This window comes from Rattus norvegicus, chromosome 8, assembly GCF_036323735.1.
Source record: "Rattus norvegicus strain BN/NHsdMcwi chromosome 8, GRCr8, whole genome shotgun sequence".
Lineage (NCBI taxonomy): Eukaryota > Metazoa > Chordata > Mammalia > Rodentia > Muridae > Rattus > Rattus norvegicus.
The window spans coordinates 62,691,906-62,709,359 of record NC_086026.1 but is presented as its reverse complement, the minus strand read 5'-3'; the positions used below and the strand labels follow the sequence as shown (position 1 = coordinate 62,709,359).

At 44.3% G+C, this 17,454-nt stretch overlaps 1 protein-coding gene across 6 annotated transcripts in view; it reads right to left on the bottom strand.

The window, feature by feature from the left end:
- C8h11orf65 (similar to human chromosome 11 open reading frame 65) overlaps positions 1 to 17,237 on the bottom strand; it is a 28,829-nt gene extending 11,592 nt beyond the window's left edge. The window contains exons 1-6 of one of the 6 annotated variants that reach the window (NM_001024265.1): positions 16,652 to 16,792; positions 16,107 to 16,156; positions 12,265 to 12,354; positions 8,179 to 8,271; positions 5,794 to 5,847; positions 499 to 699 (exon numbers count right to left, since the gene is read on the bottom strand). In NM_001024265.1, the coding sequence (NP_001019436.1) occupies positions 499 to 699; positions 5,794 to 5,847; positions 8,179 to 8,271; positions 12,265 to 12,345 (429 nt within the window). In that variant the 5' untranslated portion in view covers positions 12,346 to 12,354; positions 16,107 to 16,156; positions 16,652 to 16,792. Of the gene's footprint in view, positions 1 to 498; positions 700 to 5,793; positions 5,848 to 8,178; positions 8,272 to 12,264; positions 12,355 to 14,387; positions 14,762 to 16,106; positions 16,157 to 16,651 lie in introns of those variants that run through there. The other 5 variants (XM_006243077.5, XM_063265464.1, XM_006243080.5 and 2 more) reach the window with 5 other exon arrangements.
- Positions 17,238 to 17,454: the final 217 nt, after the last annotated feature.

Sequence of the window (17,454 nt, the reverse complement as noted above, 5' to 3'; positions counted from 1 at the left end):
ACCTCCCTGGCCTTGGTCCTTGGGGAACTGGCCCACCCAAGAGCAGCTTCCCAATAAACCTGCCTTTAATATAATCTAATCTGGCTTCAATTGGTTCATTTCACCTGCGGCAGAGAAATGATCTACCACCGATTAAAGATAAATGTAAGAAAGTGTGTGAAATACCACTGGTGACATGGCTATGAGCTTAAGAACCACAGTGGAAGGAGAGAACCAACCCCTAAAGCTGTACTCTGACCTCGGCAGGACTGGAGCACATATTTCCAGGCTTGCACACACATCATTTACACACACACACACACACACACACACACACACACATAATTTAAATAAATGAAAAGATAAGTTATTATCCTTACATAAACAACCCCAGAATAGGTAAGTTAAGTGATTTTTTTCAATTACATTTCTTATTTTTAAAAATCAAGATTAATTTCGAACTCAAGGTGAGCTTCTAAATATACAAAATGAAAGCAAGTACTGTTTCAGTCTTCTTACTCTATTGGAGACAGGCCTCCAGCCATTGTTCTCTATGCGGCGATACCAGCCACTGTTGTCCTCCACCTGAGGTGGATCGTCTTTGTTATGAGATGCGTATCTTGCCGGAAGCTTTGTGTAATCTCGAGGGCTGTTAGCACACAGATCTTCGATATGTCTGTGAGTAAAAATTTTATAGTATATCTCAGGTGGAAATTTAACCTGTAGATGGGAGAGTTCAAAGAATCATTGTAGTGCAATAATGGAAATGGGTTACATTTTAAAAATGCTTTCAAACTCCATGTAAGTGTGCTTTTAAAGTACCAAATGACGACTCCGGTCAAGGAAGCAGGCTGGCTAACTACACTGACTACAGCTCTGCTCCTCCTCCTAAGCCAATCCTCTAGGCTCATCCTAACAGCCGCAGACCACCTGCAGAGGCCTCCCTACGCCTACTGCCCCCTCTCCAGGGGATCAACACAGATCCCCCCCTCCTAGCCTCCCTCCCCCACTCATTGCTTTATCCTAGCCCTCAACTCCAGGGAACTCCTGGGCAAGCCAGGGAAACTGTAGGCTAACTTCCTCTTTGCCTATCCCTCCTCTCCACTAAATCCAACCCCCCAGTCTCATTCCTAGCTCTGGAACATTTCACCTGTTGCATCCTTCCCTTTTCGACCCTCCTTCCTGCAGCCCATCTCAGGTGGATCACATAGATCTTCACCTCCTAACACCCCCTCCCCACCACACACACACACACACACACACACACACACACACACACACACACACACACAGTTTTATCCTGTAGAGGGCCGCAATAACATTCGCCACCACTAGATGGCGCTGGTTTCCACTGCGCCCCACGTGGAAGGCCAGGATAGCCTCTGCCATTACAAGATGGCGCCAGCCTTCGCCGCGCCAGCCGACTTCCTTTCAGGAAGTTAACTGTGTGTGCATGCGCAAGAGTGCCTTCGTGCCAGGTCTTTGCCCACTCCGGGGCGTGCCTATGAGATCATGGGTAAGCAACCAATCAGGCGTGGACACGCCACATTAGGGTGTATATAAGCAGCGCCATTCTGGGCCTCGCTCTCTCCTCTTCAAGATGCAATATTGCTGCAGAAGGATCCTGGTGTCCGCGCGTCGTTCTTGCTGGCGAGACATAGCACGGGACATTATCCTAGCTCCTAACTCCAGCAGGTACTTCCTAGGAACCCGAAGGCCACTGAAGATCTTCACCTCCTTCGTTCTCCAAGCCCAATCCCCCAGTCTCATTCCCAGCTCTGTAGCAGGCCTCCTCCTGTGGCCTCTCCTCACTCTCTGCCCTTAGCCCTAGGGGACTAGGCAGGTCTTGGTGGAACACCCTGGTTTCCTCCTTCCTGTGGATCCCTTAACACCTTCCTCCTAGCCTATACCCATTCTTACATGTCAGCTCCCAATACCTAGAAACACACTTTAGCAGGAACCCTCAGTGGTCACACCTATCAGGATCCCAGTATTTTTTCTTATCAGCCAACACACAGCCACTAAATCTCCTACGAACCAGGGAGGGCAACAGAAACCAAGAAACAAAACACCCACCCACCCAAGACAAGACCAGGTATCAGCACCTCAAATTGCAGTCTTCCCAAACCGAGATGTTTAGACACCAGCATAAAAATACAATTAATAGTCAGAACAATATCTCTACTAGAGCCCAGCAACTCTACCACAGCAAGTCCTAAGAAACGGGATATAACTGAAGCCCAAGCAAAGGACCTTAAAACAGTCACTGTGAATGACAGAGAATACCCTTTAATCTATGAAAACGCAAACTGTGCTAGGAAATGAATAAAACAGTTCATGATGTGAAAGTGGAAATAGAATCAATAAAGAAAACACAGCTTGAAATGAAAGCTTCAAGAACTTGAACTGAAATCTCAGAGGTAAGCCTCACCAACAGAATACAAGAAACAGAAAAGAGACTCATTGGCCATCAATGACATGGATACCTTGGGCAGAAAAATTGTTGAGTCTAAGAAGCATCTGGCACCAAAATCCAGAAAATTTGGGGCACTGTGAAAAGGCCAACTCTAAGAATAATAGGAAGAGATGAAGGAAAAGGAACACAGGTCAAAGGCACAGAAAATATTTTCAACAAAACCATAGAAGAAAACCTAAAGAATAAGATGCCTATCACGAGACTTCTGATCAGAACACCATTGGCACACGCACTTCACCTATCCTGAAAGGATAATTTTCACCTTCATATGAAAATGACCCCAGAATAGATAAAGCAATATGAATAATAAAAGAACTTTGGGAGACATCACTATCCCTGATTTCAAGTTATACTATAGTTATAGAAATTAAAACAGCATGGTACTGGCATTGATCAATGAATGGAATTGGTGATACAGTTATAGATCCGAATGCCTATGGACACCAGAGTTTTGACAAAACAAAACAAGCAAAAAACAAGAAATACACACTGGAAAAAAAAGACAGCATCTTCAACAAAGAGTACTGGTTAAACTGGATATCTGTATGTAGAAAAATGCAAAAAAAAATCCATATTTATCACTCTGCACAAAACTCAACCCAAATGGATCAAAGACCTCAACATAAAACCAGATCACTGAACCTGATAGAAGAGGAAGAAAGCGGGGCGTAGACTTGAACTTATTGGCACGAGACTTCTGATCAGAACACCATTGGCACACGCACTAAGATCAAAAATTAATAAATGGGATCTCATGAAATTGAGAAGCTTCTGTACTACAAAGTACACCGCCATTCGGAGAGATAAAGCAGCAGCCTACACACAGGAGAAGATTTTTACCAACTTCACATTTGGTAGAGGTCTAACATCTAGTTTTTTGTATTTTGGATATCAACAAAACAAATAGCCCAATTAAAAAATGGGGTACAGATCTAAACAGAATTCTCAAGAAAGGAAACTCTAATGGCTAAGAAACAAATGTTTAACATTCTTCTCAGGAAAATATCAATCAAATCCACTTTGAGATTTCACCTTACACCTATACCTGCCAAAAGGGCTAAAATCAATCAAACAAGTCACAGCCCATGCCGGCGAGGATGTAGAGGAGAGGAAACACCTATCTGCTGCTGGGAGTGCAAACTTGTACAGCCACTATGGAAAGCAGGAAGATGGGAACTGATCCACCCCAATATCCAGCTCTGCCATCACACTTGGGTGTAAACCCAAGGAATGTTTCATCCTTCGTCACTTGCCCAACCGTGTGCCCTGATGCTCTATAATAGCCGGGAATTAGAAACAACCTACATGCCACTCAACACAAGATTGGATAAAGAAAATGCAGCACATTTACGCCTTGCATTATTATTACGTAGCCATTACAGAACAATAGAATCATGAAATGTACAGGTCAATGAAGAGAACTAGAAAAAATGTCCCAATTTAGGAATCCTAGACTCAGAAATACAAATATGACATGTATTTGTTTATATGTGGCTATTACACCAACAATAACCAAGCTACAATCTGTAGAACCACATAGGTTAGCTATAGAGTAAGGGACAAGAGGGGACAGATCTTGTTAGAGCAGGAAAGAAAATAGTTATAGATAGAATGGGAGAGGGGAGTAAGGAAGGAATATGGGGAGAGACAGCTAAAATTAAAGAGTAATTTAATTCTATCCTAATAACAGTAGAGGCTTCCTAAAATAGACATGTGGTGGTTTGATTAGCTATGACCCCCATAGATTCACATGTTTGAATGCTTGACAATAGGGACTGGCACTATTAGGAGGTGTGGCCTTGTTGGAGGAAGGGCATCACTGTGGAGGCAGAGTTTTTAGGTCACACATGCTCAAGTTACACCAGTGTGACATAGTCTCCTTCTGCTGTCTTCAGATCAGGATGCAGAACTCTCAGCTCCTTCTCTAGCGCCGTGTCTGCTGCATGCCACCATGCTTCCTGCCATGATGATAAGGGACTGAACCTCTAAAACTAAGCCAGCTGTGATTACACGTTTTCCTTTATAAGAATAACATTGGTCATGGTGTCTCTTCACAGCAAAACCCTAAGACACGCATATGTGAAGGCGATCTAAATGACATCACCAAACCATGGGGAAGACAGAGTCTCATCTGGCCATCTCTGCCAACAGATGAAGCATCCTGTCCCAGGACTGGGTTTTATGTAGCTGCGTTATTGGACAAAGCTGTCCCATGGGAATCCCCCCCCCAAACAATCCAGGATGTTGCTAAGGGTCGCTCTCCACAAACTGACAAAAAGCCCCCACTGCTGAGGAGAACGCCTACACAACTCACCAAACCTGAGGAAGTCAAGCTGGTGCCTACGCAGAGCCTACCCTGAAGTTCTAGCGTCTTTGTTACAGGAAGGAGCTTCTGCACACTTCCAACAGAGAAACGTAAACACCAACACAGTGCCAAACCTTTGATCCACGATGCTGTCCTGCCTACGAGACATGCTAGGGCAATGGTGGCACAAAGTTTTCAGGAGTAGCCAGGCAGCATCTTCTTTGACTTAAGGCCCACTCCATTGGATGGAACCCATACCCGAAAGCACTTGACTCTAAATAGTCCGGGGACCGAGGGTAAACCAAATACTACCGATTCAAAACAAAAGTTACAATAAAATGACTCCTAATGACATCCGGCTATATGCATAGATCGATGCCTGGTTCAACTGTCTTCAGAGCAGCTTTGCCTGCACCAAATCCCTCCTCTTGTGCCTCAAGGAAGTCTGTGGAAGAGGAGGTGGGAAGAATCTAAGAGCCAGAGGGATGGAGGACACCGAGAAAACAACCCCTCTAAATCAGCATGGGCAAAGCTCAGAGACTGAGGCAGCGGTGCGGGCTGCAGGGGTCTGCACCAGGTCCTCTCCACATAAACGATGGCTTCCGATTTAGTCGTTTTATGGAATTCCTGAGTGTGCGAACAAGTGGGTCTCTGATTCTTGTGCCTTCTCTTGGGTTCTTTTCCTTCTGTTCATTTTGTCCAGTTCTGGTGTGTTAGTTTTTATTTTATCACATCATATATCATACATCATATCATCATCCCTTAGAGGTCTCTTCGTTTTCTAATGAGAGACAGGAAGTCTCTTGATGGGAGGGGAGGGGAGAAACAGGAAAGAATACAGGAAACTATGTGCTATATTACATAAAGTCATGTCATATATCATATACTGTGATATAGATAATATATATAATCTATAATGATATATAGATAGTGTTTATATAATGATTCATAAGACAAATTATGTGAGGAATACATTGTATTTTCAAGAAAAGAGAAAAGCAAACCTATCAAATGAGAATTCGTGCATACTCACCCCGCCCAGTCTGAATCGGACTTGGACGCCAGCAGCAGCATCTAGGAGCTCTGCCTGTAGGAAAATAGGAGAATGTCCCTTCAGCATCCCACGAGCGCCATTTGGCTGTCTCCCATTCTATCGATTCTATCGAACTGATATTTACTGTTCATGCAACAGGTCAGATGAATATGCTTCAAGTAATTAGATTTAAATCATAAAACATTTTTATTTTTAATTATGGGTGCACATGAGTGCAGGTGTCCATGGAAGCTGGAGTTACAGGCTGTTGTGAGCTGCCCAGCATGGATGCTGGGAGTGGAACTTGGGTTCTCTGGGAGAGCAGGAGGAGCTCTAACTGATGAGCCATTTCTCCAGCCCTGAAATCATAAAGTACTCTGCGAGCTAAGGACTTAATGGACAGCACTTAGGATAGCTGGAAAAGTACTACCTAACTCTCCTGTCTGTGCAACATATAAATACAATCCTATGATGTCACACGCCTTTAGTCCCAGCACTCCAAAGGCAGAAGCAGGTGGATCTCTGAGAGTTCAAAGCCAGCATGGTCTACACAGTGAACTCCAGGACAGCCAGGACTAGAAAGAGAGCCTGTATCAAAATAATAATGAAAAATAAAATAAACCAAACCCTAAGTGACTTGCTATCTGTAAATCAGAAAGAGTAAGTCCTCAAACATATGACTTACATATAAAATATTACCTTGTAAGTAAAGTCAGGAAAAAATATAATTGGTCCACTCAAGCTCAACACTAGATGGATCTTTCGTAACTAGCTTTTGCTAAGTCAAAAAAGATCCAAATTTCTGTGAGAATTGTGTATAATAAATCTTTCAAGTCTTTTTTTCTAAAAAGAAATGGGGGAACCCTTGACCCCCCCTTATCTGGATACAATTCATAACTATCTCCTTTATATTAGGTTAGATTAGAAACTAGGTATTATAGTTTGAAAATCTTGTCATATTTCAGAATAATTTTCTCCTGTCTAAAACCTTTATAAATTAAATATGAAGTATAAAATTCTGCATAAACTTTTATATTTGAATGGTGATGTTGTTCATTCATACATTGTCACTAAATTTTGAACAATTCTTTTGGTTTTGTTTTTTTCAAGACAGGGTTTCTCTGTATAGCCCTGGCTGTCCTTGAACTTAGGAATCTGCCTGCCTCTGCCTCCCCAGGGCTGGAATTAAAGGTATGAACCACCATCATCAGGCACAGACAGGTTTTAAGTGTGTAGTTCTGTGAAATGTTTGGATATTCTGTGGCTCTGTAAGGCATATAAAAACCATAAACACTTTCAGCATCACAGTCCTGTGACCTTCCCAGATGGGTATCTTTTTTTTTTTTTTACCACTGAGCTAAATCCCCAACCCCCCCAGATGGGTATCTTTAAAATCTCTATCTTCATAGATTAATGTTGCCAGCTTTCAAACTTCACACAAAAGGAACCATACCTTGTATACTATTTGGGTGCCTGGCTTTTTGTTCACTTTCAGTTTTGATAAAGTGTAAGACCCATCCATGTAGATGTGTGGTTTGTTTCTCATTGCTACTAGTAGTTCGTCATGGCAGCTTTTAACAGAGCTGCTGTGAGTACTATGGGCATTTCCTGTCTTTTGGTGGATTATTGAGTTTCTCTGGTTGAATGCTCAGGAATGGAGCAGAAGAGGTTCTGGTGTGTGTCGGTTGACTTTCTGTCACTGTAACAAAACACTGGTGACGGTTAAGTCTTTTCCTTATAGTTCTGGAGGCTGTGGTGTCAGCATCTACAAAGGACCTTCCTTCTTTGAGGACATCATATGACAAGAGAGTGAGGATGATAGCTTAGGTTTCCCCTCCTCTTATAAAGCACCTGGAGGCAGGAGCTGAAGCAGAGGCCATGGAGGGATGCTGCTTACTGGCTTGCTCACCATGGCTGCTCAACCTGCTTTCATATACAATCAAGGACCTCTTGCACTCAAGGCTGACCCAGGTCAGTCATCATCAGAACAATCATTATCAAGAAAATGCCCTACAGATTTGCCTCTTCCATAATGACTTGAGCTTAATGTCAAGTTGATAAAAAACAAAAACAACATCAACAACAACAGAAAAGCCAACGGGGACAGCACCTCAAGACATGCTTCCAAAGTAGAAACTAATGCACAATGCTGAAGTCAAAATGAACATGTCTAGATTGGATGGAAGGGCTTGGGTTGTAAGTGATTGGCAGTGAACTAGGGAATAGTTTGGTGGTGTTTGCTTTGGGGCAAGTCATTTAAGTATATATCTGTGCTTTCAGAGTTTTCAATATGTACGCAATAGATCAACAAAAGTTTGTTAAGAAGCAAACAAGGGAACATTGAACTGATAAGAAGATGCTGTGTTAGTCATAAATAAGTCTTACCTCTTTAGGGTTAATGTACTTCACTATCTGGCGAGGCTCCCCTTGTCTTCGTAAGTCAATCAGACTTTTAAAATGCTGGAACACGGAAACATTCTAAAGATTGAAACCCAGATTTTTATGGTTAAAACTAGATTCTCTGCTTTTCTAAGAGTATCATTTTGAAAGTTTTTTTACATTTATTTATTTGCCTCAGTACACGACTAGAGATCAGAGGACAACATTTCTACCATGTGGGGCCCAGTGATAGAACTCAGGTCACCAGCTGGTGGCAGTTGCCTTTGCCCATTGAGCTGTGCTGCTAGCATTTATTAGCTGTTCACACCACTGCACAGAAACACAGATGGGAGTAGTTCCGCAGGACGAGAGAAATGGAGCTTCAAACTGAACACCGTTTAGGGAAAACAAAAACTCCTCGCCCATGTGGTTTGGCTGAGGCAATCAACACTTTTGCAGGCAAAAAATCTCAGCCATAAACTCTCTCTCCAGCTCTGTTTAGGAGCCTGGTGCTACCCTGACATCAAAACTTCTCAAGGAAGGAGGGGGTGCTAGGTACAGCCTAGCATCTACCAATTCTGAAAAGAAGCAAATTAGCAGGCATAGCCTCATTCTGAGGTGAGTGACTTCAAGGGATGCTTAAGTGCTAAGTGAGAGGAATGAATCAAGAAGGACAGAGGGAGGGAGGGAGGGAGGGAGGGAGGGAGGGAGGGAGGGAGGGAAGAAATACAGAGGTTTGGGATAACAGTGTAGAAAGAAAAACATTTCTGAAGCTCCCACCCCAGCTCCACATCCACAGAAGGAAGCTTCCCCTCCTCCTGCGGGAGAGGGTGGACAGAAGAGTCCCTACGGATCTTGTCAGCTAGGATGCAGGCAGCCTCACAGCCTCACAGCTCTCCCAGGCTGGTGGTCTAGGTAGATAAGCAACCAGAACTCTGTAATAGTAGATGAGTTTTAGACAAGGACTTCACTGTCTCCAGGTGACTACACAGGCTGCTATAGCTAGTGGCATCTGGAGACATTTCCTGCTGTGTAAATGTGAAGTGTTCTAGGGGTGAGAAATCCCTGCACACTCCTCCCCTCCACAGACACCTACTCCACTGGCTTGTAGGGCAGCTTCCTTGAAAATGCTGCCTGCCCTTGAAGACTCACTGTGTGCTCTGCTAGTTGGATGCTCTGCATCGGAAAGGATAGAGTTTTGATGAACGGGAAGAGAGAGCAGGGACCTCAAGAAACAGGCGGTCTGTGTGCTTGCATTCTGAGGCCCAGAGTGTGGCACATATGCTCGCTAGAGGGGCTCCAGCTGCTGCCCTATCCCGGGAATGGCAGAAAGAAATGCCTTGGCTCCAGCTACCCCACCCCTGTGGGCACTGACACTGAGGTAGTGGAAAGCCTGTCATGGTGCTCTTCAGGCCCCTCAGCCCAGCTGGAACACCCACATCAAGTAGGCTTTGCTAGAAGCAGGGCATAACTGTAACTGGGGGAAAGCCCATCATCTGAGAGAGGCTGCCGTTCTCTCCACAGTGTAGCCATACCCTGAGTACCCACTCCTACTGCTGTTCATGCCATAGCTACCTGTACCACTACTGCCTCCACTCTTGTTGGCCCCCAGACAGTGAGTGTTTTTAGAAGTAGCTAGTAGGCTGTCCCTTGTGTGCACTGTGCCCAAAGTCATCCCTTATAGTTAAAGACACCACAAAGAAGTAGCTGTGGTGCTCAGTGGAAACAAAGCCAATGTTGTACACTATATTGATGCTGCTAGACCCATCTTCTGGAGCAGACTACTCATTAAGAGGCTACTCTATTAAATTAATGGGGATACCGGGTGTGCAAATCTTAGTGCAGGAGCACAAGAGAGGTCTTGCAAAAAAGGACACAGCAATGTATTGGCTCCAGAGATCTGCAGGATCAATAGGCCCAAAATACTTGACAAATGTCAAATAATGATCACGAGGAAATGAATAAGATCCTCGAGGCGACAGACTGATGGTTAAGTGAAAATTTGTCTAAACTCCAAGGTGAATGAAGGATAGCTAGTGTCCTGACAGCACACGGAGGCATAAACTCAGCTAGAGCCTGTGGACCAAAGGGAAATGAAGAATCAATCACCATCGAATAACCATAAACCATCAATAAAATAATGAAAAATATCAGGGTTGGGGATTTAGCTCAGTGGTAGAGCGCTTGCCTAGGAAGCGCAAGGCCCTGGGTTCGGTCCCCAGCTCCAAAAAAAAGAACCAAAAAAAAATAATAATAATGAAAAATATCCAAGAAAATGACCAAAACAAACAAGCAAACACCGGGAGTCTTTACTTACCATTAATAACCTTTGCTGTAAACAGACTAGATTCTCCAATTATAAGATTCAGAGTTGATAAGCAGATTTAAAAGATAAGACCAAACAATACTCGGCCTGTAACTTGTAAGAAATTTCAGCCACCAGAGAAGACACAAAAAGAAGGGGGTAGGAGGAGCGGATGTGGCATTTATAGAGAGTGGAAGTTTAAAACAACTGGAAGCACAGGGTTTATAGCTTTTCAAGAGGCAAAGGTAGATTTGCAAGATTTGATTGATCTGATGGTGGTCTTGTGGGCTGGAAACAGCTTTATAACCTGGCAAAAAACCACTGGGCCAGTAACTGAAGGGACCAATACACTGCAGGGTGCGCCCCTGTGGACCCCAGATAAGGCGTGTATCATACCTAAACATCACTTCCAACACTAAACAAAGGCAAAGATTCAGGGTGGCTGACTCTGCATCTGGCAGAAACAGCAGCAAAGAGCTTTGCCAGTGTTCATTTTAAGGAGGAGAAAGGGGAGGTCTGTGTTAGGATGAGCTAGGTTGAATTGGTCAGTTCTGGTTGGGCATCTTAATTAGGATAGTTAAAACCCCGATGCTTTGACCTTGTTGGACCTTGGGGATCAGGCTCAGGAATGAGTCAGGCAGAACAAAGCAGTCAAAGAAGGAAGCAGACCTTGGTGGACAGCTAGGAATTAATCTAATGGTTGAGCAAGGGAGAGGGAAGCAGAAAGGACAAAACCAGCAGGCCCCATGTTTGCCATGCAGGCCCGCTGGAGTCCTTCAGTGACAGAATTGCTACTACTATAAAAAGGAGTGAAGTCATTTTTACCTCTCGGCCATCACCCAACTTGATAAGTATACTTGGAAAATTACTTATGAGACCAGTTCTATCCATGTTAAGAACACAATAACTGAGAACTGCAGCAGGCCAGATAAAATATCCCATTAAGCCATACGATCTTCAAGAGTAGTCAAATATCAGATGAACAAATATGCCACTTTGTCACAGATGTGACGGCTGAGTCAAGAAACAAAGACTATCACAGGTCAATGAGTGATACATTTAGGGGGTCATCTATTATCAAAGCATCTGACCCCACTCAGAAACTTAATAGAGCCAGAGGGATGGCTCAGTCCATAAAATGCTTGCTGTGTAAACATGAGAACCCATGTGAAAAAGCTGAATGTGGCTGGGCGGAGGTGGCCCACACCCTTAAACCCAGCACGTGGGAGGCAGAGGCAGATGGATTTACAGAGTAGTTTACAAAGTTGGGTCTATGAGTGAGTTCCAGGACAGCCAGAGAAATCCTGTCAAAAAACAAAAAACAAAACAAAAAACAAAAAACAAAAACAAAAACCCAGTATGATGGGACACTCATAATCTGGGATCCAGAAATGGGAGGGTCAGTGAGGCTTGTTGGGTAATCACTGTGACCTGCTTGTCCAGTTAAAGGCTAGTGAGGGTTCCTATCTCAAAAACAAAAATAGACTACATCCCGCGGAACAGTGTCTAAGGTTTATTTATGGCCTCTGTGTGCATGCATGTACAAGCACGTCCACACTTACCTACATACTTGCACACCGAAAAATTGTTTTAACTAAAAAAGAATGTAAGTGTTTTGGAACCTGATGAAATAATTTTAACCGTTGAAGCCGGACAGTGAACGTGTAACTTGAAGGGTGGCACAAGCATGTGTGAATACGCAAAAGAACTATTGGACTGCACACACACTGTACGCCAGCTCTGTGAGATATAAGTTCTCTCTCAAGGGGTCAGATAAACAAACTCACAAGGAAAGTTTTCCAGGCCTTCTGAATGATCCTTGCAGCCATTTCCTGCTTTGAATGATCTTGGGGACGTTTCATAGACATTTGGAAGTTCTAAAAGAAAAGTAAGCAAGATGGGAACCTTGAAGTAATTGCATATGCACCTCTATAAAACTGTCTCTGGAACTCAGTGGAAGCAGGCAATGAAACAAGACTTGGTATTTGAATGATGTTATTACACTGTTTTCTATCAAGTACGCTGCATAGGGGACTTTTCGAATAATCTTTGTGTACATGTGCTGTGTAAGGGCCCATAGACACTGCAAGGGGACATCATATCTCTTGGAACTGGAGTCACAGGCTTTTGTGAGTGACCCTGTGCTCAAGCTGGGGTCTGAACTCTTATTATGTATACAGCATCCTGCTTGCAGGCCAGAAGAGGGCACCAGATCTCATTACAGATGGTTGTGAGCTACCACATGGAGCTGGGATTTAAACTCAGGACCTCTGGAAGAGCAGTCAGTGCTATTTAATCTCTGAGACACCTCTCCAGTCCAGCAGTGACATGAAGCTTGCACTATTAAGGAGTGAAACAAAAATCACTATTTGTACTTCACGATTATTATTCCAACTGTAAAGAGTGGTAAAGAAATCGAGAAAGACATTCTAGTTCTCCATCGCTCCCAAAGCTTCCGAAAGTTGCAATGTAAGAGGTAGGTGGATGTCAAGTTGTGCTGCTCTGAGGGTGTTGTGTGGACTTATGCCGAGTTGATTCTTATGTTAACATAGGAGATAAAAATGAATTCTGGGTTGGGGAGGAAGCTCAGTGAGTAACTTCTTGCTCTTCGAGCGTGGCAATCTCAGTTTGGATGCCTACGCACATACACACAAGTAAACGTAAAGGCTTTTGTGGTGTTGTTGTTGTTGTTGTTGTTTAGAAAGTCTCTAGGTTTTAACTGTTTCGCTTGAACTGACTGAACCTTCGTGGTGGGGAGAGGAAGGGCTGGGGCTGTAGCTCATCGACAGAGTGCTCACCTGGCACTTCCGGAAGAATCAGAAAACAACAACAACAACAACAACAACAACAATAATGATAATGAAGAGACTAGGGTTAACCTTGCCCATCTCCTCCTAACTCCTGAAGCAGTAAGACTGACCCTAAGGGTGTTCGCATTGTGAAAACTGTCAAACGTTTTAAATCAGTGTTTATTATTTTTTTTCTAGTTGACTTAAGATTTAAGGATAATATGGCGACGCGTTAATGGTGCAGATTAAAGGTATAGTGTGTGATCCTCAAGAATTGCACAGCAACGCAGAAATGATCCTGAGGAACAGCCACACTCCGTGATGTACTAAATGGCAGGTGAGGAAAATGGTGGGGAGGTGGGGTAGGGAGAGGAAGACACACACACACACACACACACACACACACACACACACACACACACAGAGAGAGAGAGAGAGAGAGAGAGAGAGAGAGAGAGAGAGAGAGAGAGAGAGAGAGAGAAAGGAAAAGACCCCTGAGGTTGTTGAGGAATTAGCAAAGTAGGTCTGGACTGTTATGTGGAAGCAGGGGGCACAGTAGCCTGATGAGGCTGGATTCACCAGGGCTTGTCTTTTTAAAATATGAGGCACTAACACATGTGAAAATGTTGTTAGAGAAGGAGAAATTAAAGGCGCAGGAGAGGGTAAAGGAAACGTAAGATTCTTTTGAGTAGAGGGACAGAAACCGTTTGCTCTCAGGCTTCTAACCATCCGTGTGGGAAGTACTTCAATTCTAAGACACAAGGAGCACAAGTAAACCATTGCTCAAGTCAGGACTTTACCACACCAGGTACGAACTGCCAGTTAGGAGAGGACGGCCAGCCAATCTCAAGTCATTAGCCCCGTCCTGCGATTCAGAGGTAGCCCTGCCAAGTGGATACCCTTGACCCGTGGTTTCCTTCAACTCAGAACCCTTACTTCTGTCCTCTTTACTAAATTTTATTTTTTCAACAAATGTGTCTTCACGATTTTGTTTTTCTCTTTACCCCTACATCTTGATGTGGAGGGTCAAGACAGAAACCAACCGAAATCCTACTCGGGTACCCTTTAGAACGCTCCCTCCATCTCTAAATACTTTAGGGAGAAAACCTAAAGCCACATACTGCATTTAACAGGGTGGAGGGATCCGGATGCGAGAGGTGAGTTAGCAACGTCCCTAAAGCTGCAGCCCCTGAATTAGGGAGAGGCTGGCGTTGGCACTGGGGAGGTAGAGGAAAACTTTTCCATCAGACCAGAGCAGCTGCGCCAGGAGAAGGGTTTGGGGAACAGAGCATCGGGGAGGATGGTAGCATACTAAGACCGTGAGTGTTTAGGTCTTTCAACAGGCCCAGAGCAGACCAGACACCAGAGCAGAAGGGAGCTGGGACGGGAACATGTCCCTTGACTTGCCAATCTCTGTCGCTCTCCGCTGTTTCCTTGGTAACCACACAGTCGGAAATGACTTAATAGCTCCTTCCCTAGCAACCTTCTTAGGCCCCGCCCCCTCTAACCCCGCCTCCCCCCAGGCAAAAGACTGGAGACAGGAGCTCAGAGGGATCTCCAACAAGTGACCGGCTTTGCTGAAGGCCTAAGTGACAGGAGGCCTCAGTCTAATGCTATTTCTAAATGTAAGCTCCTTAGCCTGACACAGGTTTTAAATAGAGGACTTCACAGAACCCGAAAGCTTACTGCATATTTAATGTATTTACCTGAATGCCGGATATCCTGCACGTCAACCTTACCTCAATGTCAGAGTGTAACCATGTGAAATGAAGGATGCTCAGACCTGCCCCGTTCCTCCATGTTCTTGCACGGAACATAATTTATGAGGAAGATGAACTTATAGGAAAATATTTTCCTTATATACAAAACGCATTTTTACAGGGAGAAAAAAAAAATCCCTGTAGGAAATTCAGTGACAAAGTTTGAGTGTCAAGACCTTCAAAATCATTATCACAGTTTCTGTAAACAGGGCCATGGGCTTTGGGTCTCCTTCACATAGCTGTTGCCATGTGTAGAGAGACTATCTTGTGTATTGTACGGATGCATCACTGGTCAATTAAAAAGCCTATGGCCTGAAACATCCGGCAGGCAGAAAGGATTCTGGGATAGAGCCACGTGGGGGGATCAGCCCGGGGAAGGTGTGCGAAGATAGACTCATGGTAGCAGAATGTAGGTTAAAATAATGGGTTGTGTGGGTTATGTAAGTTATGATCTAGTCAGAGAAGGGCCTAGCTATGGGGCCAAGGTATTTGTAAATATATTTTGAGTCCTGGGAGCATGGGAGCGTCAGAACCAGGCCCAACTTCAACAGGGTGTATTAGCACACAGGCATGAGTAAGTTTTGATACTTTCAATACTTGTGCTTTTTAATCTAGTAAAACTGGGTCCAAATGTTTATATTAAATAAAATTAATTTTTTTTCATTAGTGTTTTCTTTTCAAGACAGGGTTTCTCCGTGTAGCCCTGGCTTTCCTGGAACTGCATGGGGAATTGTATCAGGAGGGCCCCACAAGTCCCCTCCAACCTTGCAAATGGTGTTTTTAGGCAGGGGATTGTAGGCTGTGGTTAGAACTTTCCCTAAGTTAGTCACAGTTGACATTTTAAAAAAACATGTCTTAAAGTCTGGGGTTATAATACCTCAGTTGTATGGGGCTGGAGAGATGGCTCAGTGGTTAAGAGCACTGACTGCTCTTCCAGAGGTCCTGAGTTCAAATCCCAGCAACCACATGGTGGCTCACAACCATCTGTAATGGGATCTGATGCCCTCTTCTGGTGTGTCTGAAGACAGCTACAGTATAGTTCTATATAATAAATAAAATAAATCTTTAAAAAAATAATACCTCAATTGTAGGACATTTTCTTAGAAGGCATGAACCGCCATGTTCTTCCACTGCAAAAGCAAACATCAAACTCAGACACTCAAAGCACAAATGGAAGAAAGTTGAGAATCCGAACTTTCCCATAATGCCCATATGCAGTTAGGAAAGGTGCCCGGTGGAGAATTTACCTAAAGCTTCTCGGGGCCACTGTGCCTCCCCTCCGGGCCCTGATGACTAGGCCAAAATTGCTTAAATTCCCCAGAACAATAAAGTCGGTAAGGTTTACTCAGGCCGAAGCAGAAAAACCGAACAAATCTATTCAGTTATTCAGTAGCCAGGAATCTACCAGAGACAAACGGTGTTCTGGGAACTTCAACCAGTGAACTGACCATCAGCATTTATAAGAAACAGAATGGGCCTCAGAAAGAACTTGATTATCTGCAGCCTCGTCGTTAGCCAGTCAGCCGTTACAGCTCATTTGCCGGCTAATTAGCCACAGGGATTTTGCAACAAGCCCAGTCAGGTTAACCACTATCAGGTTAACTGCTATCGGTCTCTACGCTCACCTGGCTCGCTGGACTCAGTGCAGAGGTCCAAATCCATGAGCTCCCATTAGTAGCAGAAATTCCACAGTGCCAGTAAAAACAGAATGTTTATTTATATTACTCCTTTTGTGAGGCACCGTGCCACTCCAAACTGGTTCAGACTGCTTGGTGAATTGCTCCAAATGCTAAAGTCCCGGCAGAGCGGGCAAACATTGCCTGTGGATGGTCCTTTAGCTCCGCCCCAGGGTCCGGTCTGCGGGCAGTCATTTGCATGGTGGCAGGGACTCTTCTTACTTATTGCGACTTGAAACCTGGGCGGATGACCCGATGTGTGGTGGGAAAACAGCTTTCATGCTTCTCTAGGGAGTTTGTTTCTGCCGAAGTTTGTTTCTTCTTACCACCTAGTCGTTTACAACAATGGTGACTCCTTGAGAAGCACGTACACCCCTTACTTTTCTGTTGCTGTGGCAAGATGGCAGAGCAACAAACAACGTGAGGAAGAAAGTTTATTTCTGCTTATGGTGCCAGCGGCCATCATGAAAGGAAAGGGTTGCTGTGGCTTCAGGAGCAAGAGGTTGCCTGATTGCACAATGCACCACACCGGGAGAGCAGGAATCAGAGCAGGCTATAAACCTTCAAAGCCCGCCCCCAGTGATGTTCTTCTTCTATCAAGGCTGCATCTCCTAAAGGTTCTGTAACCACCACAGACAGCACCACTAACTGGGGAGCTAACACGGGAGCCCATGAAGGACTCTGTATGCTGCTTAGCTTTTGTCAACTTGGTATAAGCTAGGGTCTTCTAGGGAAAGGGAACCGTAATTGGG